At 41.9% G+C, this 27,998-nt stretch overlaps 1 protein-coding gene across 1 annotated transcript; it reads right to left on the reverse strand.

Moving 5' to 3' along the window:
* Positions 1 to 90: 90 nt before the first annotated feature.
* Positions 91 to 27,944, reverse strand: LOC146971062 (UDP-glucuronosyltransferase 1A1-like). Its single transcript, XM_085805043.1, has 9 exons — positions 27,399 to 27,944; positions 3,948 to 4,011; positions 3,716 to 3,864; positions 2,053 to 2,180; positions 1,821 to 1,914; positions 1,587 to 1,712; positions 877 to 964; positions 567 to 786; positions 91 to 463 (listed from the first exon to the last, which is right to left on the reverse strand). The coding sequence occupies exons 1-9, from the start codon at positions 27,921 to 27,923 to the stop codon at positions 193 to 195; spliced, it is 1,665 nt and encodes a 554-aa protein (XP_085661169.1). The 5' UTR covers positions 27,924 to 27,944; the 3' UTR covers positions 91 to 192.
* Positions 27,945 to 27,998: the final 54 nt, after the last annotated feature.

Genomic DNA, 27,998 nt, shown 5'->3' on the forward strand with positions numbered 1-27,998 from the left:
TAGAGTTGTATGTTGCAATTTTTATTTCCTCACTAAATGCCGCAAAGTGTCCTCCTTTTTGGTGTTGTGGAAATGGCCACCCTATCGAAGCCTGCCCGGGCCCTCTTCACCTTGCCACATATTCTAATGACCATTTTAACAAACTCTTAACATAGCAACTCATTGTTGTTTCAGATGTAGCACCGTGCTAGGCTAGTCCTGTTTTCTCTTCTTGAACAGTTTCCACAAACATAGCTTCATGCATTTCACTGTCAGAATGAAAACAACCAGAAGCACCGTAGCCAGCAGCGCTATTACATCCAGACACGAATATTGGATCCAGTTGAGGTCAACACCAGCAGATTTAAGATGTTTTGCTCCTTTGTGGCGCATCACATATTCTGTCCAGTACACTGACAGGTCGAGTGGCTCAACTGGCCGGTCTCTATGGAGAGTCGACAGCTTCTGCACATTTTCTTTATACCTGGAAACACAAACGACCAGGTGAGTTCATGAATACAACACCGACATATGAAAGAAGATCTAAAGCTGACAACCACGTTGGGAATGACCCTCTGACTCCTCACCTGATGTCATGTAGGACCTCATTCAGTCCTTGAAGGAGACTTTCTGTTGTGATGGAAAAAATGTCCAACGACACTCCTGCTCCTTTATTCACCAACCTCTCTGCATTGTCGTACTGATCCGCCCCCAGCGGCACCATCACCATGGGAACAGCGTGACACAGTCCCTCATAGAGACCGTGTGAGCCAGCATGAGTGATGAAAGCCCGAGCTCCAGAATGTGCTAACAAACAAGCATGCACAAAGTTAGTTAGGTTGTCAGTTCCTGCTAAATGTGACTGACTGACATGATACATGAAGTAGACACACAGACCTAGCAGGTCGTTCTGAGGCACCCACGCCATCATCTTCACATTATCTGGAACATTGTCAGGAGCCTGCCCAGTGTATCTCCATATCACCTTTCAAAAGAAGGTCATTTAGAGCAGTGGTTCTCAACTGGTGGGTCGGGACCCAAAAGTGGGTCGCGGACCCGTTCTGGATGGGTCACGGACAGCTGGTCAAAAAAGTAAATAATATTTAATGCACATCTGATGTTGGACATGTCTTTTATTTTGGAAGGCACACGAGACACGTGAACACATGCAGTTGTAATGGTCCTCCTCAGTTTCTTATTATTTGCTCCATTTGCTCTGAATGCAAAGATATCAGTTTCTTATTAATGTTGCCTGAATGCAGTGAATCTTGTTTTGTTTTGTGGGTCTTTATTTTGTGCAATTTGATATTTGATATAGCAGTTTTATATTTTTTTATTCACTTCCGTACATGCAGTTGTCATGGTCCTCCTCAGTTTCATTCATGTGCCCTGAAATGCACTTTGCTCAATAAAGAGCAAAATGAGTTTTTTAAAGGCTTAAAAAAAATTCTTGGTTTGAATTCTATAAAAGTGGGTCGCGACTTAATGACCATGGGAAAATGCGGGTCCCAGAGTGAGACTAGTTGAGAACCCCTGATTTAGAGGCTCTTCGTTGTGTTTTATGACCAATATTAATATTTATGTTTAGACTGTATATATTCCTTTACCTTCTGTGGAATCTGTCTGAAAGCCTCTAGGAAGATGACAGTTGTCTCTTCTGGCATATCTGACACCATCGAGCCCAGAGTGAAGACCACAAACCCATGCTCTCCTGACACCCAGGACTCCAAATCCTGAAAAAACACAAACCTGATATAGAGGGCGATACTAAAGTGATGGAGAGGTGAAATAAAACTAAAATGTTGATGGGTTTTCAGGTCAGAAACACTCGGAGCTGTTACCTCAGGCAGAGGAGTTCTCACATTGCAGTTCATGCCACCAACTTGAACCATGTTCGGCATCAGAGGGCGTGGATATTCAAGTACCAAGTCAGTTCTATTGAAACACAGCATCACAAGATATATTTAAATATGAAAAAAGAGACATTTTAAAAATGTTTAAGGGATATAATGAAATAGTGTCTACTGTGTGCTCTTCTCCCAAATATCAACAAATAACCTTTGTACATGTTACCTCAGCAGCCAGATAGCAGAGTCTGACAGCACCTCAGCTACGCCCACCTCCTCTCCCAGGAACTGATAGGCCATTTGATCAAAGCGCCAATACAACAGTATAGAGAGTGGTGGCTCTAGTAACGCTACCTGTGGGTCAGAGGTATACAGGACAATTAACAAATAACAAACAATCTGATTTTACTTTTATGTGTTACATTTTTAACCTTGATGACATTTAGTCTTGGTTTAAAGGAACTTGGGGCAGCATTTGCAGGGCCGTTGTAGGGGGGAAAGGTGATGATAATTTCAGTGGCCCAGTGGGGCCCACAAAAAACCCTAGTAGTCTAATCTTTGTATGACTGATTTATTCTGCATAAGACCCTGGCTAATACTAGTAGTAATGCTGCATTAGCATCAAAACAAAATTAATAAAACATGATAATACATACATATTCTAAGAAACTTTAGTATTCTTTAGTATTAGGGGCCCAGAATTCAACGGCCCTGAGGATTTGTGAAGAAATACACATGCGTTTTAAGTTTTTTAAAGCAGAAGTAAGCGGAATGTTTGTGTTAATATGAGTCTTAAATAGTTATATCTTCCGACAGCAATCACTTATATAGAGTGTTTGGTCCGAAAAACGGGTCTGTCAGTCACTCTGCTCTGCTGTAAGCCGAGGAGAAAACTTACACTACAACCTTTATCCAATGAGGAGAGAGAACGGCATGAAGCGCTGTGTGTGCAGCCAAGGGATGCGCGTGAATGAGGTGACGTAGGGACGAGGACCAATAGATCCATGACGAGGGCGGGGGCTGCTAACTCCATCGGCTGACAAGAAGTTAGCCAAAAAGACCGGATCGCTTACTTCTGCTTTAATGCTAATGGGTGATGAAGCGTTCAAAAACAAAAAACCCCACTCGCGTATCTCTCCGTTGCCTTGAACAGGCTGTGTGCTGCATAATGCGCTGCAATTCGGTGTCTGAATTTCCCGTGCTGTCCTGTGGGTGTGACGTCAAATGACGCTGCATGTGCATCCTCAGCAGCTTTGGCTTGTGACCGCTTGCAACCAGCAGCAGAGGTCTTGCAGTAAACAGTCATGTGAACAGCAAGTAAAGAAATAACATCACTTTCTTAAGTTTTAATATTTTTTCATGCCATAAAGTGACAGTTTAGATTCCCAATCTGTGGTCAGTTTATCGAAATAACGCCTAGATTTGCTGCAATGTTTTCGGAGAAGTGCAGAGTCACTGTGGGAGCAGCGACTAGTGAAAGAGGCAGCAGCCGGTGTGCTGACCTGATTGCCCGGTCACCCTTTCGTCATCATCCCGGGGGAGGAAACAAGCAGTAACTTATCCACAGGTTTTTAGAGGTTTTTCTTTTTAGGAGATAAACGCCGGTCTCAATGATGAAATCTAACAATTGTGGCAGTAGCAATAGTTTATTTGAATGAAAAGTGAAGCTTCATGTGTGTATTCAATAGCAGCGCGACCTATGTAGCCTACAGAAATCAGCAAATTTACATCAATAAATAAATAAATGTTTTACAATGAACCGATCAATTAATCTGTGGTTCAGTTTATCCAAATAACGCCTGTTAGAAAATTTGCTCCAACGTTTATGATGTACCTGATAATGTGCACATTGGTTGATACAATAACACATCCCTTCTTGTTGTGCTCACCAAAGTGTTGACAACTCTATGTTTGAAGCTCATTTTATCTGTGTATCCAGTGAAATAGCGAGGCACATAGGAGGGAGGGGAGGGGCAGCCTACAGATCTGAAGTCCAAGGAAAATGGAATACCTCTCAGCAAATTGACAGTGGGGATACCTGGAGGTGATTAGCAGAGAGGTGAGAGGCGACATACAGATATTCCAACATGAACATAATAATTGTGGTATTTCAGGACTCACCTAATTTCCGAGCTATGAATGGACCTGTGGGAATCAAGGGGTCTGTCAACATGGCATCAAAGCCCTGCAGAGTGAAAGAGACAGAATGAGTGAGGGGAAATTTTTTGTTTCTTCTTCCCCTTCATATAGCTCAGACAGAAGAAGGAAGGTACATCAGCTCACACCATCTGTCTCTACCATGCTCACTTTTTCATCACAAGTCAGTTAAGAGTAACAAGTAGGCTACATTTAGTTTAGAAATGTACTGATGTGCATTTTTGAGCTCTTTCAACTGTTCCACTACAAAAAATTCAAAAATACTGAACTTTGTCCCCCACCATATCTGACAGACATGTGGCACAATATGTTGCAAACATTCACAGAGACTTAATGATAAACTTCAGTTTTGGTGGTCAAAGGTCAGGGTCAGTGTAACTCCACACAGCAATTTTGACAATTCATACAAATAACATGTTATGATTCAGGATAAACAGCAGTAGCTAATTGTAGTTTGACTTATAACAGGTCATACTGTTTTGAGGACTGTTTGAGGCTTGTAGGGGTAAATTATGCAGTAATATTACACACAACAACAACTCTGGAGATTTATCTTGTGACTACAAGACAAGACAGCTTCCAAAGCTGCAAAATATTTTTAGCCGCTTTGGTGAGAAGGTTGAGTTTGAAGATAAATTATATTTTGCACATATTTTTTACTAATACCAACCATTAAAGCGGCGTGAGTGGTGGGCTTTAATTTTGAAGGCTAAGGGAGCAAGGGGTCATTCCATGAGCAACGACTGTGGGGGCCTTCCATGAGCGGCCGCCGATTGTGGGGGCACCGCGTTCCGTGAGCGGCTTCGAGCTGCAGCCAGACCCTATTGGCAGCGTGATCACACTGGTCATTTAAAGGAGCCGCAGTTGCTGCCGAAGTCGAACCGCGTCATAGCTAATTACCATAAAGTTAACTGAGACTCAACTTCTCGTCTGGTAACGGTGCCTGAAGCCTGCAGAAAGGGGTGGGACTAAACGTTGATTTGTGATTGGCTGAAATTCTAGTGTGGGCGTGGCAGTTGCTTGTGATTCAATAATAGTAATTCAAATGTGGGCGTGCCGCGAGCGAAGCCGGGCAGGAAGTCAAACAAAGAAGCACGAGAGAATCCAGTCAATTTTCAAAATAAAACACCGCGATTGACACCTTCTGAATGGCGGCCCCCCGGAAATTCAGAATGACAGACTATACCTGAAACGGTTAAACAAGCGGCATCCCTAGCAACGGCCCGGTTACATGGTGGTTTTCTGGTTGAGAAGGGCAACTGTCTGCTGCCTGTGTCGTCTCCCGAGAAGGCACAGATAGAGATATAGGCGACACCACTTGAGTAACTGTAGAAAAGGTGGTCAAACTTGCACATTGGTACAAAATGTCACTCAAAGCAGAGTGTTTTCTGGCAGATCAAGCATTCTCACAAGCATGATTTTGGCTGCAAGATTTCCACTTGCAGCTGAGTAATCACACTCTCCCACCAAGAATATATCTTCAGTGGCTGCACTGTTAGCCATGTCAACCAAACACTGCAACAGCCAATTCCATGTTCCGTGTAGTTGTAATAGATTCATGTGATTTACAGTTTGAGGTTGTCACCTTGTGGGTCATTTTTGCAAAGGCAGTTGCTGTGTTATTTTTTTGGTTGGCCAACTAGATAAAGTAGCATTTCCTGAGGGAAATGCGTGTGAATGCTGAAAGCAATTGCAGAATTAGCAAATAGTGCAAGCAGTGATCACCATACAAATGTTTGACCAAGGTAGGAATCAAACCCACAACCTCATGGTCAGTAGACTTTCACTCTGCCTCTAGGCCACAGTGTACACACAGTTGCAAAGACTGTTGTCTGTTGATGAGCTGCACTCTGTCTCACTCTGAAGTTAACGAGCCCAAAGCTGTACCTGTTGGAAACACCAAGAAAGCTTGAGAGTCAAGCTTGAATGACTTACAATTAAAATTTCTGTGAATTTCAGGCTGAGAGCAGCAGTTTCAACATGAAGCAAGTTATCAGAAGTCAACAGAGGACAACTGGGAAAATAATTCACCATAATTGTTATTGAGGCAAGATTTGAACTAGCAAGCTTCAGGACTTCAGCCCAGTGAGCTAATCACTAGGCTACAGACACAGACAGTATGTGAGGGGCAAAGAAAACCTTTAATAAGAGGATCATTGGCTTCTGCTTAAAAAAAAAAGTAAGGAAAGTGCAGAAATTAGCCACACCAAGTAAGAAGAGGACTTTTTTGTGACCTGTGACTATTTTTTGGTGAATTAAAACGAATTAAAAAGCACTTAACAGCAAGTTACAAAGTTGAGCTCCTTCTCCTGCTGCTGTGAAAAAAATGCATTGGGGCGAATGAGAGCAGAGAGCTCCCTGGCTGCATTTAAAAAATATTTTAAATTATTATCTAAGTCTCTTTGCATTTTTGACCAGAATTTTAGCCAGAAGACAAGTGTGGCTACAAAACTGGAGAAAATAATGTGTCTAGAGTTTAATTTGTGGCCGTGCTGACAGTTTAGCCAGACAAATTTGAGAATGTTTTTTTGCCTCTCTCCACTCTGGCTGACGATGTCACCACTCTAGCTGTGCTCATTAGACGCAACACACACCCATTATAAAGCTGGATTTTGTCAAAAAACGTAATGATTTTAAAACTGCCAAATATCAGAAACTGTTGAAGATATCAATAAGCTGAGTCATAGAGGAACACTTAAAAAGTTTGTCTACAGCTTAGAATTTGAAGGAGGTCTCTAGCAGAAAGTATGGTGAAGCTTTAGAGGCTGAAAGAAGTAAGAAGATTTGAAGTGTTTGAAGACTGTTCCAATGCATTCTCTATGGGGAAAAAAAATCAGAAATAGTATGAATATTTGAAAAGAGAAAAGTCATTCTGATAATGTCCAGAAAAAGCTGCACGATTTGATGTATGAATTGTTGAAATAGCACAAAGTATGAAGGACTAGAAGAAGACCGTAAAAAGGCGGAAAGTAGTAAGAATATAAAAAGAGAATAAAGAAAATGGCGGAGAGGAAGAACAATAGTGTGAATGCTTTCAGCATTTGTTGCGAACGAATCCACGCAACGGAGTTATTTCCTGCATACGACCGCTTTGCCTGCTGAAGCACAGGAGAGCCACAGTGTTGCTAACGGACTCGTGAGTAAATGGCCGAGTGGAAAATAAATAAATAAATCCAGAAAGACCTCCGGAGCAAAGAACTCTTACGAACTGAACTCTCATCTTGAAAGCTCCGTTAGTTAGCATCACTCAGCACTACAGTCAAGAGAGACGTGCTAATGCTAAAAACAAAACAAAAGACTAGCAACAAGACGCACAGGGACATAACTGGACAGTAGCGTTCCGAAAAAAAAACAGAGAAACAAAACTACAACAACAATGGCTGGCGTGGCTGAATTACCCTCATTCCCCCTCTTTGATGTAAATGCAGAACCAGCCTCTCTTTCCCCAAAATGGAAAAAGTGGATGAATAGATTTGAAACATTTCTCACTGCAGCTGCCATAACTGACAAAACAAGAAAAAGGGCTATGTTTCTGTACTATGCTGGAGAACAAGTGAAGGATATCTTTGAGACTTTTCCTGAAAAAGGACAACCAGATGATTTTGATAAGGCAGTACAGTTACTCACTGAATACTTCAGTCCAAGTTGTAATGTAGAATACGAAATCTACATATTTCAACAATCAAAACAAGACCCAGATGAAACTGTCGATGCATTTCATACCAGACTGAGACAGTTAGCTCAGAATTGTGAATTTAATAATGTGGACAAAGAAAAAAAGTCTCAGATAATACTTAGCTGCACATAATCACTTCTCAGGAGAAGGGCACTGAGAGACCCAGACACTTAAAGGACTTTTGGATCTTGCCAGAGCTATTGAAACCTCAGAACTTCAGGCTTCTGGCATGGAAAACAAACATGAAATGGGACAGATTGCAGCCATGCCTAACACAAGAAACAAAAAATGGACCACCTCTGGGCCCCAAACGGCGAACGCGGAACAGCGAAATCAACCAAAGATGAAATGCAGGAATTGTGGAGGTTCATTTCCTCATCAAGGTGGTCAGTCGGCATGTCCAGCGAAAGGCGTCCAGTGTCGAGCGTGTGGGAAATTCAACCACTACGCCCGCTGCTGTCTCTCTGATCCTGACAAAAAGGTAAAACAAAATCAACATGGACAGAAAATGAAACCAACACAGAGCGCACAAAAGATGACATGGCCTAACCGACGCAGACAAGTTCAAACCATTCTTACTAACGATGCTGAAACTGCCCCCATCAGTCATCTAGCTGCTACTGACTCAAGCACAGATGAGGAGTACGTCTTTGTCACAAAAGATGCAGAGGGCAGAGAACCGCCAGTGAGGTCAGTCACGATAGCTGGTGAAAGCATTGATGTTCTTGTCGATTCAGGAGCCTCAGCTAACCTCCTAGATGGGAAAGCCTACAACATATTGAAACCCTTACTCAAACTTGAACAGTCAAGCAAAAGAATTTATCCTTACGGTGCAAAAACTCCTCTCTCCCTTCATGGCAAAGCCACCACAACGGTCTCTGCTAATGGACGAGCAGCTCAGGCAGCATTCTACATTGTTGAAGGAAACTACGGCTCACTGCTGGGCCATGACACTGCAACTGCACTGGGACTCATACATGTGGTGCACTGCACTCAGACCATACCACAGAACCTGTCTAAAGCAGACCAGCTGCTCATGCAATATCCAAGTCTCACCAAAAAGCACCAAAAGCGTGCGACCAATTGTCCAGCCCCACCGTCGCATTCCCTTTCACATGAGGAAGAAAGTAGAGGAGGAGCTACAATGCTTGGAGGACCAAGGCATTATTGAAAAAGTAGAGGGTCCAACACCATGGGTGTCACCCATTGTGGCATCACCAAAACCAAAAAACCCAGAGAAAATACGCCTCTGCATAGACATGCGCCTGCCTAATACAGCTGTGCAAAGAGAGAGACACATATCACCTACTGTGGATGACATCGTGCATGATCTCAATGGTGCGACCATGTTCTCAAAACTGGACCTCAATGCAGGTTATCACCAACTGGAACTAGCACCTGAATCCAGATACATCACTACATTCTCAACACATATTGGACTGAGACGATACACACGACTCATCTTTGGAATTTCTTCCGCAGCAGAAGTTTTCCAACATGCAATCCAAAATGTACTCCACGGAGTACAGGGAGTCAGAAATTTCAGTGATGATATCATCATTTTTGGTACCACCCCTGCAGAGCATGACCGTTCCCTGGAGGAGGTTTTCAAACGACTCCATGACAACAATCTCACAATCAACAGGGACAAGTGTGAGTTCCACAAAACGTCCCTGGAGTTCTATGGCTACGTCTTCTCCAAGGACGGTATCTCAGCTGACCCTAAGAAAATACAAGCCATCACACACATGTCACTCCCACAGAATCCAAGTGAAGTCCGCAGCCTACTGGGGATGGCCAACTACAGCGCTCGTTTCATCCCGGACTTCTCCTCGATTACCCAGCCACTATGCGAGCTCACAAAGAAAGATACAGAGTGGTCATGGAAAGCGGAACACACAGAGGCCCTCAACCAACTGAAAGACAGGCTGGTCAGTAATCCAGTCATGAGCTACTTTCACCCTGAGAGAAAGACAAATGTCATCGTGGACGCGAGTCCAGTTGGTCTTGGTGCCATCCTGGCGCAGACTGATAAAGTGGAAAACAAGACATACATTGTAGCTTATGCAAGCAGGGCTCTGACCCCAGTGGAACAGCGATACTCCCAAACGGAACGAGAGGCGCTGGCTATCGTTTGGAGTTGCGAGCACTTTCATCTGTATCTATATGGAGCTGAATTCACCATGATCACGGACCACAAACCGCTAGAACTCATCTTCAACAACCCAAAGTCCAAGCCTCCGGCACGGATAGAAAGGTGGGCCCTCAGACTGCAACCTTACAAGTTCAAAGTGGTCCGCAAAGCTGGAAAATCGAACCCAGCAGACTACATGTCTCGCCATCCACAAACACTTCACACACCCAGCATCACAGATGATGTTGACACAGAAATGCATGTCTCCTTCATTGCAGCACATGCAGTACCCAAAGCAATGACTCTTGAAGAAGTAAAGAGAGAGACTTTAGGAGATTCACTGCTACAACATCTTATCAAAGTGATTCACTCAGGCAACTGGAACAGCCTGCATGACAATGTCACACAATTTGATCTGTCAATCCTGAGAACATTTTACAACATCAGAGAAGAGCTTACAACTCTGGAAGGAGGCAGCCTCGTTCTCAGGGGCAACAGACTTGTTATGCCTCAGACCCTGCAATCCAGAGCACTTGCACTTGCTCATGAAGGGCATCAAGGCATCGTCAAAACTAAGCAGCTGCTCCGAGAGAAAGTCTGGTTTCCAGGAATAGACAAACAAGCCGAAGAACTGATATCCCGCTGCCTTCCTTGTCAATCGTCCACACCCAAAACTGAGCATCAGCCACTACAAATGTCAGAACTCCCACATGGACCTTGGAAAAATGTTTCAGTGGACTTCTGTGGACCCTTCCCTTCAGGTGACTACCTGTTGGTCATCCTGGATGAATATTCAAGATTTCCCTTTGTCGAGATTATGCAATCCACATCAGCATGCAAACTCATCCCTGTCATGGACAAAATCTTTTCAACTGTGGGTATACCAGAAGTGGTGAAAAGTGATAACGGCCCTCCATTCGGTAGCACTACATAATACGGCCCGCGACTTACAGCGTACCTACCGCTCTCTTGCCGCGTAGGTTGCCGCTTATTTCACACAAGTACTGAGTAACTGCAGCTCACTTTCCCCCCTGTTTCCCCCGTGCATTTACAGTGTAACTAGGCTGCGTCTTAGCGCGTAACTTACATCCTGCTTCACACCAACTTCCACAGAAGTACAGGGTAACTCTCGCTGTTTTACAGTTTAACTAGGCTGCGTCTTGGCACGTAACTCCTGTCCTACTTTACACCAAATTACACAGTAACTCTCGCTCACTCCGCCACTAATTACCCCGCATTTTACAGTATAACTAGGCTGTGTCTTAGAGCGTAACTCCCGTACAATTACGTCCTACTTTCCCCGGACTTACAGTGTAACTCCTGCCAGGTACATTAGAAATTAAATAGTCTACTGTACAATATGAGCACAGTTGCAATCCATGTTTTCCAAAAGTGTCAGCAGCGACATTTCACCTCTATTTCAGAGATTTATTATTCATTATTTAACTGTATGGTTTGGAATAGGTGAGAAATGGGTATAGACTCTATATACTATAGAGTGTGGACATTTTCCAATACAGTAACAGGCTGGCTGGTAGCAAACTTACCTCTCTAAAATGCACATCTATGAAAGTCTAGTTCTGTCATCCAAGGGCAAAACACAAACTATACAGTAATACATCCACAATAATGAGTCATTCGGAGAGTTAGAAAATGTTTTTATTATTTATTAACCAGAAAACACATGACACATCCACATCCATGATCATTCATAAACTTTAAGTACAGTAAGTACCCTACTGTAAGTGAGCACTGTTACCCCTCCTTAGTCTGCACCTACACAGTAGCTGTCATGCACCTACACACTACTTGTCTTAGAGTTACCCAGTAAGTAGAGGGTAACGGGCTGTATTATAAAGTAATGGCTGTTACTCCCTCCTTAGTCTGCACCTATACAGTAGCTGTCATGCACCTACACACTACTTGTCTTAGAGTTACCAAGTAAGTAGAGGGTAACGGGCTGTATTATAAAGTAATGGCTGTTACTCCCTCCTTAGTCTGCACCTATACAGTAGCTGTCATGCACCTACACACTACTTGTCTTAGAGTTACCCAGTAAGTAGAGGGTAACGGGCTGTATTATAAAGTAATGGCTGTTACTCCCTCCTTAGTCTGCACCTACACACTACTTGTCTTAGAGTTACCCAGTAAGTAGAGGGTAACGGGCTGTATTATAAAGTAATGGCTGTTACTCCCTCCTTATGCTGCACCTATACAGTAGCTGTCATGCACCTACACACTACTTGTCTTAGAGTTACCCAGTAAGTAGAGGGTAACGGGCTGTATTATAAAGTAATGGCTGTTACTCCCTCCTTAGTCTGCACCTACACAGTAGCTGTCATGCACCTACACACTACTTGTCTTAGAGTTACCCAGTAAGTAGAGGGTAACGGGCTGTATTATAAAGTAATGGCTGTTACTCCCTCCTTACGCTGCACCTATACAGTAGCTGTCATGCACCTACACACTACTTGTCTTAGAGTTACCCAGTAAGTAGAGGGTAACGGGCTGTATTATAAAGTAATGGCTGTTACTCCCTCCTTACGCTGCACCTATACAGTAGCTGTCATGCACCTACACACTACTTGTCTTAGAGTTACCCAGTAAGTAGAGGGTAACGGGCTGTATTATAAAGTAATGGCTGTTACTCCCTCCTTAGTCTGCACCTATACAGTAGCTGTCATGCACCTACACTGTACTTGTCTTAGAGTTACCCAGTAAGTAGAGGGTAACGGGCTGTATTATAAAGTATTCTTTGTTATTCCCTCCTTAGAGTGCAAATACACTGTAATTGTCCTGCAACTACAATGTAGTTGTCCCGGAGTTACCCAGTACCTACAAAGTAGCGGGCTGTATTATAAAGTATTCTTTGTTATTCCCTCCTTAGTGTGCAAATACACTGTAATTGTCCTGCAACTACACTGTAGTTGTCCTGGAGTTACCCAGTACCTTCTACTGCAGCTGTAACTACTGTCTAAGTAGAACCAGTAAGTTAGAACACAGTTTGTTTCACGAGATAACATCATCTGAAAGTACAGTAATACAAAGACAAAACTAACTGAAGTGTCCCTGACATCATAAAATAACAGATTTCTACTGGCTTTTGTTATTTACATTAAAGTTCAGTTTTGTTCCTTCTGTTATAAACTGTTTCATTTAGTTTTGATCCATCTGTCTGGTCCTTCTAGGTCTAAAATAGTCAGTCAAGTCAGTTTCATTTGACAAAATGTACTTTCTAAGTTAGAAGAGTCAAGTTGAAAAGATTGTTGTGATACTACTATCACACCGGAGTGTGACACTCAGTAATGGAGAATGGATGGGCTCCTCCATAAAAGGTGATCTTGATCTTGATCCAGCTCCTTGGGTCAAGGCAGAGATCAGGGTCATGGGTGGCGTGCCATCTCCCTCGTCAGGTACCATTTTCATGGCATCTCAAAAACCTCACCTGTGTAGAAACATAATTATATATTGTATCATCAACTTCATCACATAAATGCATCACTGTAAAACAAAGTGAGAAAATTAGTAACTTTGAACGGTACAGTTTTTCTCATCATGGAATACTTAATCCCGGTTTTACCTTTCACATCATAAATCATTAGCCTTTTAAACCATAACTTGTGATTTTTAAGCATATTAATCAATTACAAATTATACATATTTTTTTCTTTAACTATTGAGTAAATATTTTAACCATTTAAAAATCTTCAATTTTACAAAATCAATGCTATGACCATACTGTTTCACAACTGTAGGCTGCACCAGTACATTATTGTTACTCTTGACTGTATTCATCATACCAGTCATTACCAACAGTAACGTTAGCTAATGGAGCTAATGTGTACAGTACTAACACAAATACAGTTCCCGGTTAGCTGGTGCAGGGGAAAACACACACTATTATCTTTAGCACAAGCTAACATTGCTAGCTGCGTTAGCATAGCTACTTAACTCACCAAGCAGTCCCTCCAGGATTTCGCGGGCTTTTTTTGTGATTGTTGCGGCCTAAAATGCCTGATTTTGCGGCCACATTTTGAAAAAATTGCGGTGAATGTTGCGATATTTTAAGTGCTTTTGTTGCGATTAAATTGCGGGAAACAGCGAAAGTTGCAAAAAAATGTTGCAGTTTTGTTCTGAATAATTAAAAATCAAAGGAAAATTGAAAACTTTGAGATGCCACAAAATAATGTTAGGTCCTGTTATACCAGCAATTTTCCACTTGTTAAGAAAGGCACAGGAAAATTAGAGTTGAAAGTGGTTTTACTTTTAATTAAAATGTCTGTTTAAAAATCGTGGTAAAAGAACTGTTTAAAATGCCATTAAAACAGTCCAGTCTTTGAATAAAAAGGGGAGGGTGGCTACTCAAGTCCAGGGCCAGGGCCTTAGGATGGGGGAAGGGGCACCTGGCCGCCGGCTGCTCCGCTCCGGCCCTGCAGTGGCGCACTCACTGGATTCCCCCTCGGCGAGTGCTGCGGGGGGGGACACAGCCTCAGGTGGTCAACCAGGACAACTCACACACTCAACACGTTCAACTCAGCTTGTGTTCCTTTACTTGTCACTTTGTGCACGTTGTATCAAGTTTCTTGCCGTCAGCCCAGCCACGCTGTTCCACCGTGGACTCACTTTCAACCACCGCTCCGTCCAGACTCGCACTCTCTGCTGCGTAACTCGCGGAAAGCACCGACAATTGGTCCAATTTGCGGAAAAGTTGCGGTGATTGTACAAAATTGCAAGATCGCAAAAATTCGCGGGGATTGGCTGAATTTGCGTTAATTGTTGCGATCGCAACATCGCGAATTCCTGGAGGGACTGACCAAGAGGTTGATAACGCGGTCAAACTGCCGTCGCACAGGTCCTCGGTTCATCCCTCACGTCTCCCGGGGTGTTTGCTCTGTGTTTAAATCAACATATCACATCGTAGACATTGCATAATTTCCCTCATTTCTCCACTTCGTCTCCTCCTGTCGTCCTGTGTCAACAAGCTCCGTCCTCGCTGTGAGGTGGGACTTTCTACCTTCTCAACAGGCAACCAATGACAAGTGAGCAGCTTCTGGTCTGACCAATGACAGATGGTCAAATCTGAGAGACTGTGATTGACAACTTATTTCATCCTATTTGACTACCACAGTCTCTCAGATTTGACCATCTGTCATTGGTCAGACCAGAAGCTGCTCACTTGCCATTGGTTGCCTGTTGAGAAGGTAGAAAGTCCCACCTCACAGCGAGGACGGAGCTTGTTGACACAGGACGACAGGAGGAGACGAAGTGGAGAAATGAGGGAAATTATGCAATGTCTACGATGTGATATGTTGATTTAAACACAGAGCAAACACCCCGGGAGACGTGAGGGATGAACCGAGGACCTGTGCGACGGCAGTTTGACCGCGTTATCAACCTCTTGGTGAGTTAAGTAGCTATGCTAACGCAGCTAGCAATGTTAGCTTGTGCTAAAGATAATAGTGTGTGTTTTCCCCTGCACCAGCTAACCGGGAACTGTATTTGTGTTAGTACTGTACACATTAGCTCCATTAGCTAACGTTACTGTTGGTAATGACTGGTATGATGAATACAGTCAAGAGTAACAATAATGTACTGGTGCAGCCTACAGTTGTGAAACAGTATGGTCATAGCATTGATTTTGTAAAATTGAAGATTTTTAAATGGTTAAAATATTTACTCAATAGTTAAAGAAAAAAATATGTATAATTTGTAATTGATTAATATGCTTAAAAATCACAAGTTATGGTTTAAAAGGCTAATGATTTATGATGTGAAAGGTAAAACCGGGATTAGTATTCCATGATGAGAAAAACTGTACCGTTCAAAGTTACTAATTTTCTCACTTTGTTTTACAGTGATGCATTTATGTGATGAAGTTGATGATACAATATATAATTATGTTTCTACACAGGTGAGGTTTTTGAGATGCCATGAAAATGGTACCTGACGAGGGAGATGGCACGCCACCCATGACCCTGATCTCTGCCTTGACCCAAGGAGCTGGATCAAGATCAAGATCACCTTTTATGGAGGAGCCCATCCATTCTCCATTACTGAGTGTCACACTCCGGTGTGATAGTAGTATCACAACAATCTTTTCAACTTGACTCTTCTAACTTAGAAAGTACATTTTGTCAAATGAAACTGACTTGACTGACTATTTTAGACCTAGAAGGACCAGACAGATGGATCAAAACTAAATGAAACAGTTTATAACAGAAGGAACAAAACTGAACTTTAATGTAAATAACAAAAGCCAGTAGAAATCTGTTATTTTATGATGTCAGGGACACTTCAGTTAGTTTTGTCTTTGTATTACTGTACTTTCAGATTATGTTATCTCGTGAAACAAACTGTGTTCTAACTTACTGGTTCTACTTAGACAGTAGTTACAGCTGCAGTAGAAGGTACTGGGTAACTCCAGGACAACTACAGTGTAGTTGCAGGACAATTACAGTGTATTTGCACACTAAGGAGGGAATAACAAAGAATACTTTATAATACAGCCCGCTACTTTGTAGGTACTGGGTAACTCCGGGACAACTACATTGTAGTTGCAGGACAATTACAGTGTATTTGCACTCTAAGGAGGGAATAACAAAGAATACTTTATAATACAGCCCGTTACCCTCTACTTACTGGGTAACTCTAAGACAAGTACAGTGTAGGTGCATGACAGCTACTGTATAGGTGCAGACTAAGGAGGGAGTAACAGCCATTACTTTATAATACAGCCCGTTACCCTCTACTTACTGGGTAACTCTAAGACAAGTAGTGTGTAGGTGCATGACAGCTACTGTATAGGTGCAGCGTAAGGAGGGAGTAACAGCCATTACTTTATAATACAGCCCGTTACCCTCTACTTACTGGGTAACTCTAAGACAAGTAGTGTGTAGGTGCATGACAGCTACTGTGTAGGTGCAGACTAAGGAGGGAGTAACAGCCATTACTTTATAATACAGCCCGTTACCCTCTACTTACTGGGTAACTCTAAGACAAGTAGTGTGTAGGTGCATGACAGCTACTGTATAGGTGCAGCATAAGGAGGGAGTAACAGCCATTACTTTATAATACAGCCCGTTACCCTCTACTTACTGGGTAACTCTAAGACAAGTAGTGTGTAGGTGCAGACTAAGGAGGGAGTAACAGCCATTACTTTATAATACAGCCCGTTACCCTCTACTTACTGGGTAACTCTAAGACAAGTAGTGTGTAGGTGCATGACAGCTACTGTATAGGTGCAGACTAAGGAGGGAGTAACAGCCATTACTTTATAATACAGCCCGTTACCCTCTACTTACTTGGTAACTCTAAGACAAGTAGTGTGTAGGTGCATGACAGCTACTGTATAGGTGCAGACTAAGGAGGGAGTAACAGCCATTACTTTATAATACAGCCCGTTACCCTTATGAATGATCATGGATGTGGATGTGTCATGTGTTTTCTGGTTAATAAATAATAAAAACATTTTCTAACTCTCCGAATGACTCATTATTGTGGATGTATTACTGTATAGTTTGTGTTTTGCCCTTGGATGACAGAACTAGACTTTCATAGATGTGCATTTTAGAGAGGTAAGTTTGCTACCAGCCAGCCTGTTACTGTATTGGAAAATGTCCACACTCTATACCCATTTCTCACCTATTCCAAACCATACAATTAAATAATGAATAATAAATCTCTGAAATAGAGGTGAAATGTCGCTGCTGACACTTTTGGAAAACATGGATTGCAACTGTGCTCATATTGTACAGTAGACTATTTAATTTCTAATGTACCTGGCAGGAGTGACACTGTAAGTTACACTGTAAGGAAAGTAGGACGTAATTGTACGGGAGTTACGCTCTAAGACACAGCCTAGTTATACTGTAAAATGCGGGGTAATTAGTGGCGGAGTGAGCGAGAGTTACTGTGTAATTTGGTGTAAAGTAGGACAGGAGTTACGTGCCAAGACGCAGCCTAGTTAAACTGTAAAACAGCGAGAGTTACCCTGTACTTCTGTGGAAGTTGGTGTGAAGCAGGATGTAAGTTACGCGCTAAGACGCAGCCTAGTTACACTGTAAATGCACGGGGGAAACAGGGGGGAAAGTGAGCTGCAGTTACTCAGTACTTGTGTGAAATAAGCGGCAACCTACGCGGCAAGAGAGCGGTAGGTACGCTGTAAGTCGCGGGCCGTATTATGTAGTGCTACCCTCCATTCTCAAGCAAAGACTTTTCAGATTTTGCAAAGTACCTCGGTTTCCACCACAGAAAGATCACCCCCTACTGGCCACAGGCCAACGCTGAAGTTGAAAGATTCAACAGGACTCTGACCAAGGCAATACACACAGCTACGCTGGAAGGCAAGCCGTGGAAACAGGAGCTGTACAAGTTTCTCAGGAACTACCGTGCAACCCCTCATCACACCACCAACCGGCCTCCAGCTGAAGTATTTTATGGTCGACCCATAGCAATAAAGCTACCATCCGTCTCTCCTCCTCCCGATGATGACGCTCTCCGTCTAACAGACAGATTAAAGAAAGACAGGATGAAACATTATGCAGACAAAAGGAGGAACGCATCACACTCTGAACTCAAGGAGGGTGATGTTGTCCTGATACAACAGAGGAAAACAGGAAAACTTGTAACACCATTCAACCCTAACCCATACAAAGTCATCACAGTGAAAGGAGCAATGGTCACTGCACAGAGACATGAACACAAAATCACAAGGCACAGATCACACTTCAAACTTCTGAAACACAAACTGGATGTCCCATTCACAACAGAAGACACTGAGAACAGTGATGATGACAGTGTTAGCGGACACACAGGTAATCCTGAACATGTTAACCCTGAAGACAGGAGGAGATACCCTGTGAGGGTAAACAGACGACCTCCTCAAAGACTTGTGACTGAACTGTAGCAAAGGTTATGAAGAGTGATGAGATATTGATAAGTTCCCACTACAGCCTCTCATCACGGTTATGTTTATGTTGCTGATTCAACAACTGTACTGTAACATGGTTTCAGAATTGCTTAGAGATATTATTCTCAGTTATTTGTTTAATGTTATATATCTGATTTTGAATTAATGACACAGGACTGAATCGTAGCTACTTCTATTTTGAAAAAACATTTTATGTTTGTTAATCCAAGTCCTGTCAGACTAAGTAAAGCTAAAACCAAGGAAGGACATTTCATTTGAAAGAAAAGGAGGGATGTAGTGTTGTTAGAATTAGGTGGTGTCCCTTTAAGAGACTGAGGAAGTCATGTTGTGTTTACAGTCTGTGGCTGCGTTCCAAAAGCGGGTTGAGTCGCCCTCGTTCACTTGCCCTCAGCACTTGCCCTCGGGGGAATCCCCGCCGCCATCATAAGGGCTGTTCCATTTCTCTAAACAGCTGAAGTGAACTTGGTGAGATCGACCCTTGAGGGCTGAGTGATCAAGTCAACATCGATGGTCACTCCAGAGCTGTATATCACCCACAATGCATTGCAGTGGTGCACGAAAAATACGTCCATGCGGTGGCGATAATGAACCTCAAGCACCAGTTGTGTGTTTACCACCAAAGAAGAAAATAAATGAAAGGGGTCAGTAAATATTCAATTCAATAAACTAGTTTAGCAGTGACATGTCAGAACAAACAATTTACAAGTGGTAGGCTAGTAGAGATATATAATAGGCAAACTTATTTGTCACAAAAAAAACGTGTCTAAAGAGCCTTTTTAATCTGACGTTTCATATTCACATAGTTGCTGTGCCTGAGTTGATGTGTAGTTTAATAAGGAATTTTAATCAGGATTGGTCTGATGAAGCAGAGCTCATCATCAGTGACAGACAGAGAGAAAGAGTAGTATATATTGATATTATAGAGTAGCCTATTGAATTTTCACCGTAAACCGGCCAATCCCCCCCCCCTCCCGTAAGAGGCAGTACAGCGCTACACCGAAGACATGTGGCCAACCAGTGATTGTCCCAGCTGTTAGTGAACGAGGGCAGGTGCGTTCCGTTTACCTCTTCTACTCCTCCCCCGCCCACTTTCCCTCCGCTCTCCAAGTGGCCTCCATGTGACGTCATAGCAAGGGCTGAGGGCAAGTGAGCGAGGGAAACTCAACCTGTTTTTGGAACGCAGCCAGTGTTAGTTGCTGCTGCACGAGCTGAGTGAATGCAAGAAGTTACCTGTGATGATATCACTGAGAGTTTATTAAAGCTTCAAGTCCCAACACACGAGACAGTGAGGACATTGAGTTTCTACAGTCTTCTTCTAGTCCTTCATACTTTGTGCTATTTCAACAATTCATACATCAAATCGTGCAGCTTTTTCTGGACATTATCGGAATGGCCCATAGAGATTTTGGCCCATAGAGAATGCATTGGAACAGTCTTGAAACTCTTCAAATCTTCTTACTTCTTTCAGCCTCTAAAGCTTCAGCATACTTTCTGCTAGAGACTTCATTCAAATTCTGAGTTGTAGACAAACTTCTAATGTATTCAACCTGTGTACAACTTTTTCATAGCTTGTACCGTTTTTTAGATAAATCCTTTAAAAGCACATGAGGATTTCTGACAAATTTCACACTTTTCAATGAGTGTGTATGGTGTTGGGTCAGAGTGGGTGACATCATCGTAGAGTGCAGCAGATCCAAAAAAGCGACTGGAACTTTTCTTCTGAAACTGCCAGCAAAGCTACAAATGACACTCTACACTCATGATTTTGGAAACAGTTTGTAGCCACACTTGTCTTCTGTCTCACAATGCCGTCAAAAATGCACAGAGACTCAGAGAATAATTTTAAAATATTTTTTAAATGCAGCCTGGGTGCTCTCTCTCTCTGCCATTCAGCCCAATGCAATTTTTTTCACAGCACAGTAGAAGGAGCTCAACTTTGTAATTCACTGGAATGGGCATTATACTTTGATTTCATCAAAAAATAGTCACAAGTCACAAAAAAGTCCGGTAACCCTTTAATTTCCAGGCCGTTAATTACGTCATAATATCAAGAAATTACCCAGAAATAATGATTAATTGCCTATGTCAAGAAATTGCCTAGAAATAACGGTCAATTTCATAGTAATAATGAGAAATATAGCCAGGAAATAACTTTTAATTGTGTAGAAATAGCCCAGTAATAATGGTCAATTGTGTAGTAATGTTGAGAAATATAGCCCAGAAATAACAATTAATTGCATGGTAATGTCAAGAAATATAGCAAAGAAATGACACTCTAGTAATATAGACAAGTTGTAGTAGTAGAATTGCAGTGAATTACTGCTAAGTATTGGGTAATTACAGAGTAAACAGCCTGTCGTTTCCATGATATAGTCAAGTACTTTCAGTGTGATTAACCTGATGTAATTGTAATTTCCACAGTCTTACCTTATGGTTAGCTGCAATATCTGTTTCCCAAAAGCAAATGGTAGATCTGGCAACTGCTGGAAATGTCACCATAGTTAACCCATAATTACCTTTCTGCTGCCTGCAAAGTGTAGTGGACTTTGTTCCTTAGAAACGTATGGGTAGTTTCAGCATAACTAACATGGTTATGAGAACTTCCACTGTAATAGTCTTGCCCAGTGGAAATGTCACCGTAGTTAACCCATAATTACCTTTCCACTGCCTGTAAAGTGTAGTGAGCTTTGTTCCTTAGAAACGTATGGGTAGTTTCAACATAACTAACATGGTTATGAGAACTTCCACTGTAATAGTCTTGCCCATAACCCATTTGGATGAAAGATGGTAGATGTGGCAACTGCTGGAAATGTCACCGTAGTTAACCCATAATAACCTTTCTGCTGCCTGCAAACTGTAGTGGGCTTTGTTCCTTAGAAACGTATGGGTAGTTTCAACATAACTAACACAGTAATAAGATCTTACACTATAATAGTCTTTCCCAGTAACCCATTTGGATCAAATGTATAAATATTTTCCAACAAAGATAAGCTACGTACCATGAAATGTCACAACATAAACTCTTTTTAGGAACATAGAAGCCATTTCCAAATAATGGAGGATAATTACCTTCACATTTTATATTAAGTGTACAATATTCCTGCTATAACCTATCCACCTTTTTCTGAACTTCATAGAAGAAAGGCAAAGTAGATTAGAGTACATGAATGGGATGTTGTCCTGTTAAATCTCAAAACTCATATTCACATGTTCCCATGCAGAAAATACAATGAAGCTGTTTTCAGTTGTTTTTAATAATTTCCCTGCTTATGTCAGCGTATTGGAACATTCCCAGTAGAGTCATTCCCTTTCCGATACCAGTATTGGAAATGCCTCCGATACCACCAAAAATGTTGGCATCGGTATCAGCAGTCGGCTACTGGAGTCCAGGTGTAGCCGGGACGGTCTACTACGTTGTGTTCTGTGCACAATAACACGGGACGCAGGGCTGGGTTCACACTCAGGTTTATTCCTGTATGATGGCGACATAAAACAGAAAGGATGTGAATTAAATGGTCATCTTCTCCATAAAAGTCCTCTCTCTCAGTCAGGACAGCGCAGACTGACAAATGCAGCACTATTTCTCCCAAAAAACTATCACATTTCTTCACATGGTAAAACAGACAAGTAAACATCTCTAACATAACAATGGAGGCTGAGCAACCACACACATACCTGTATGATGGCGACATAAAACTAAATGGATGTGAATGAAATGGTCATCTTCTCCATAAAAGTCCTACCACACAAAAAATAAAATACATTTAGCATGTAGGCTAGTACATGGAGGACGCATTGACACATGCACACCACACACGCACGCACGCACACACACAGGGAGAAATCGCGGCAGAATAACTGTCTCTCTCTTGCTCAAAACAGCTCTTAAAACACACTACACGACAGAAAACACCATTCCAAACAGTTTTAGATTAACATTTGTTCATTAAATTGGCAATAAAACTCAACAGATATAACTTTTAGGTCCCGGAGCCTCAACTACATACCTCTCTCAGTCAGGAACAGCGCAGACTGACGAGAGAGAAGGGAGCGACGTGCGTCATATCCGCAGACTTTCAAAATAAAAGATGTAAAGATGAAAGAAATACAAAAATAAAACCACAAAAATTTGAATTATACAGTATTAACAATAACAATAATCCATATTTGAAGTAAAAAGAAACCAAAACACATCATCTGATGGATTTTGGTGAAATAACAATAAAATAAACACCAAAATGTGTAGTAGTTTCCTTTTTCTGTTTATCTGTGGCCCACAACATCATTTTAATTATTATTATAATAATTATTATTCTATTCTAGCTGCATGTTGTATTTATAACCCACAGATAAACACACGTGGTATCGGATCGGTGCCTATAACAGATAGAAAAAGGAAACGACACATTTTATTGTTATTAATTTCACCAAAATCCATCTGATGATGTGATTTAAGTTCTTTTTTACTTTAAATATGGATTATTGTTAATATAATTAAATTTTTGTGGTTTTATTTTTGTATTTCTTTCATTTTTACAAAACCGATCTTTTATTTTGAAAGTCTGCGGATATGACGCACGTCGCTCCCTTCTCTCTCGTCAGTCTGCGCTGTTCCTGACTGAGAGAGGTATGTAGTTGAGGCTCCGGGACCGAAAAGTTACATTTGTTGAGTTTTGTTGCCAATTTAATGAACAAATGTTAATCTAAAACTGTTTGGAATGGTGTTTTCTGTCGTGTAGTGTGTTTTAAGAGCTGTTTTGAGCAAGAGAGAGACAGTTATTCTGCCGCGATTTCTCCCTGTGTGTGTGCGTGCGTGCGTGTGTGGTGTGCATGTGTCAATGCGTCCTCCATGTACTAGCCTACATGCTAAATGTATTTTATTTTTTGTGTGGTAGGACTTTTATGGAGAAGATGACCATTTCATTCACATCCATTTAGTTTTATGTCGCCATCATACAGGTATGTGTGTGGTTGCTCAGCCTCCATTGTTATGTTAGAGATGTTTACTTGTCTGTTTTACCATGTGAAGAAATGTGATAGTTTTTTGGGAGAAATAGTGCTGCATTTGTCAGTCTGCGCTGTCCTGACTGAGAGAGAGGACTTTTATGGAGAAGATGACCATTTAATTCACATCCTTTTTGTTTTATGTTGCCATCATACAGGAATAAACCTGAGTGTGAACCCAGCCCTGTGTCCCGTGTTATTGTGCACAGAACACAACGTAGTAGACCGTCCCGGCTACACCTGGACTCCAGTAGCCGACTGCTGATACCGATGCCAACATTTTTGGTGGTATCGGAGGCATTTCCAATACTGGTATCGGAAAGGGAATAACTCTACTGGGAATGTTCCAATACGCTGACATAAGCAGGGAAATTATTAAAAACAACTGAAAACAGCTTCATTGTATTTTCTTCATGGGAACATGTGAATATGAGTTTTGAGATTTAAAGCAGATATCAGCGGCACGGCCGTTTCGGCTAATGCTGTGTTCAAGGCAGGCTTTTGAAACCGTAAGTTACAGCTTCAAGTCACAACTACGACTTGGTAGCGTTCCAGGTAACCCGTAGCTCGTGTTTTTACCGTCCTGTTGTCTGTGAAAGTTCCCTATAACGGCCACTCGTAACTTCCGACCCGTGAACTCGTACCAGATCGAACTGGTATGACTTCACAGGAAGGAAAAACACAAAGTACGAGTTTCCTTGAACGCACCATGAGTTAGCAGCCCCCGCCCTTGTCAGGCATCAATTGGTCCTCGTGCTACGTCACCACATTCACGCGCATCCCTTGGCTGCACACACAGCCCTTCATGACGTTCTCTCCCCTCATTGGATAACATTTGTATCCCACAAGGAAAATTTTCTCCTCGGGTTACAGCAGAGCAGAGTGACGGAGAGACTCGTGTTTAGGCTGAAATACTTCATGTAAGTGATTGCTGACGGAAAATAGGACTATTTAGGACGTATATTAACAAAAACATTCCACTGATATCTGCTTTAACAGGACAACATCCCATTCATGTACTCTAATCTACTTTGCCTTTCTTCTATGAAGTTCAGAAAAAGGTGGATAGGTTATAGCAGGAATATTGTACACTTTAAAATGTGATGGTAATTATCTCCTCCATTATTTGGAAATGGCTTCTATGTTCCTAAAAAGAGTTCTTGTGACATTTCATGGTACGTAGCTTATCTTTGTTGGAAAATATTTATACATTTGATCCAAATGGGTTACTGGGAAAGACTATTACAGTGTAAGATCTTATTACTGTGTTAGTTATGTTGAAACTACCCATACGTTTCTAAGGAACAAAGCCCACTACAGTTTGCAGGCAGCAGAAAGGTAATTATGGGTTAACTACGGTGACATTTCCAGCAGTTGCCACATCTACCATCTTTCATCCAAATGGGTTATGGGCAAGACTATTACAGTGGAAGTTCTCATAACCATGTTAGTTATGTTGAAACTACCCATACGTTTCTAAGGAACAAAGCTCACTACACTTTACAGGCAGTGGAAAGGTAATTATGGGTTAACTACGGTGACATTTCCACTGGGCAAGACTATTACAGTGGAAGTTCTCATAACCATGTTAGTTATGCTGAAACTACCCATACGTTTCTAAGGAACAAAGTCCACTACACTTTGCAGGCAGCAGAAAGGTAATTATGGGTTAACTATGGTGACATTTCCAGCAGTTGCCAGATCTACCATTTGCTTTTGGGAAACAGATATTGCAGCTAACCATAAGGTAAGACTGTGGAAATTACAATTACATCAGGTTAATCACACTGAAAGTACTTGACTACATCATGGAAACGACAGGCTGTTTACTCTGTAATTACCCAATACTTAGCAGTAATTCACTGCAATTCTACTACTACAACTTGTCTATATTACTAGAGTGTCATTTCTTTGCTATATTTCTTGACATTACCATGTAATTAATTGTTATTTCTGGGCTATATTTCTCAACATTACTACACAATTGACCATTATTACTGGGCTATTTCTACACAATTAAAAGTTATTTCCTGGCTATATTTCTCATTATTACTATGAAATTGACCGTTATTTCTAGGCAATTTCTTGACATTACTACGCAATTAATCATTCTTTCTGGGTAATTTCTTGATATTATGACGTAATTAACGGCCTGGAAATTAAAGGGTTACCAAAAGTCCTCTACTTACTTGTTGTGGCTCATTTCTACTCTTTTCTTTTCTTTAAAGCATCAATGAAAAATCTCACATTCATCAAAGTCTCAACCTCACTTCTCCACAACACTGTCTGTAGTCTAGTGGGTAAGGTGGCTGCTTGCCAACCCCAAGGTCACTGGATCGAATCCAAGCTGAGCACTCTTGTTATGTTATGTTGAATTCTGCTCTCCTCCCCCACCTTCAATTGGTTACAGGTGGTCGTTAAGAGACTCATTAATTGCTAGTGTCACCGTTTGCAGCACATCATCACATTACAATCAATGACAACATACTTATGTGTGTGCTCTCTGTGGCGAAGTGGCAGAGTAAAGGTTTATTGATCATGAGGTCATGGGTGCGATTCCTGCCTCAGTCATGTCACATCATTGCTTGACTTTTCATTCCAACTATTCAGCTGTCATTGGACAGTCCTTGATTCCTCATAGTATAAAGCTCATTGTAACTCAGGTCTTCTGTGGCCATATGGTTAGTGTGTCAGGTTACCAGTCCTGAAGTTGTTGGTTCAATTCCTGCCTTGGACATGTTTGTGTGTCATTCCGCATGTCTTTGTCAACTTATTCAGCATGGTTCAGCAATGGCTTTCAGCATTCACACGTATTTCCTTCAGGAAATACCAATTCTAGTTATTGGTGTTTTACCCAGCCAGTACAAAACTAGACTGGATCTACCTGATACAAGAGGGTCAGAGGCAGCACACAGTGCATGTTGACCACATGTAATGTTGAGACACTTCCAGCCCCTCACCAGTGGCTGAGAACGTGCCACCAGTAACCGTGGACCAGTGAAGCTAACAAACTGTTCTCACTAAACCAACTGAACATGGTTGTCGAGGTGTCATAATCTATAGTATCATCACACACAGCAAACAAAAGCTCACCTGAGAAACGCCAGTAGCTAGGTTCCACGTACTACCACCTCATGACTCTCTAAATTGCAGTAGCCTATATTTGAATAAAAGCTGCCAAGAGACATTTTATTTTGAGTTAATATTATGCTAAGATTGAGAAAATTTTCAGGGGCAGTAGATTCATTTTTTATGTTGTGAGATTTAAATGTAAGTTGTTGCTAATTATTGCTAAACTTACAATGGTTATTGTTATAAAAATCTAAAAGGGGAGGAATGTAATAGATTTATGTGATTTACAGTTTGAGGTTGTCACCTTGTGGGTCATTATTGCAAAGGCAGTTGCTGCGTGTTTTTTTTGGGTGGCCAACAATTGTTGGTGTTTTACCCAGCCAAGCGCACCTGTAGTTTTCCCTGATATAACAAAATAGATGTGCTCCGTAGCCATTCCCGGCCTGATTATTGTCTTCTGTACAACAGCCTACACCACAGTAGTCGTACTGGATATAGACCCAATAAATGTCACACAATTCAGAACAAAGTACAAGGCTGTTGTTTTGCATTTTCAAAGCCGATCATGGTGTTGTGTTCAGTTTCTGTGCTTGCACTCACCTGCTGTGCCAAATGTGAGATGAGACTGTCGTTGAAGAGTAGACTCTCTGCGGTGGTGTGGAAAAACTCCATAAATGTCATAATGTGTGAGAGTCGTTTCTGAATCTTTGACATGAATGACTGTGAAGATTTCTGCATCAGGTTTTTGTGTGTGGACATTACAGAGTCAATATGAGCCTTGTCATAAGGAACAAGAAAGGTCACAATGTCGTAGTATTTCCCAGGACCCATCCGCATGTTGACCTCGGGAATCACCACAGTGACCCGGTGTCCACGGCGACCCATTTCTTGGGCAATGGCCTTAAGACCCACCCAGTGACTCCCATCCATGGGTACCACCAGCAAGTTACCCAAAAAAGAAGAAGTGGTGTCATTTGCAGGACTGGTGACTCCAGCCTCCTCTGTCTGTGTCTTCTCCTCTGGTCTGGACTTTTCTGTGGCAGACTGCCGCAGCTCATCTGCAGCACCATTCACCGCCATGTCCACATTCAGCAGCAGAAACACAAACACTGCTGCTTTCCACATTGTTCTACTTTCCTCAGTGTCAATGCCAATGGATCAAGGAAAATAACACTTACTCTGTGTTGTGAATGTGAACAT

This window comes from Trachurus japonicus, chromosome 17 (assembly GCF_045865225.1).
Source record: "Trachurus japonicus isolate A0001 chromosome 17, Traja_1.0".
NCBI lineage: Eukaryota > Metazoa > Chordata > Actinopteri > Carangiformes > Carangidae > Trachurus > Trachurus japonicus.

What these genes read in the sequence shown, in the direction of transcription:
- LOC146971062 (XM_085805043.1), bottom strand. Translation starts at nt 27,923, where the DNA reads ATGTGGAAAGCAGCAGTGTTTGTGTTTCTGCTGCTGAATGTGGACATG. An exon ending in TCTCACATTTGGCACAGCAG is followed by an intron (nt 4,012 to 27,398) that starts GTGAGTGCAAGC and finishes TTCACTCTGCAG; the next exon opens with GGCTTTGATGCCATGTTGAC. An exon ending in ATAGAGTTGTCAACACTTTG is followed by an intron (nt 2,181 to 3,715) that starts GTGAGCACAACA and finishes TCTGACCCACAG; the next exon opens with GTAGCGTTACTAGAGCCACC.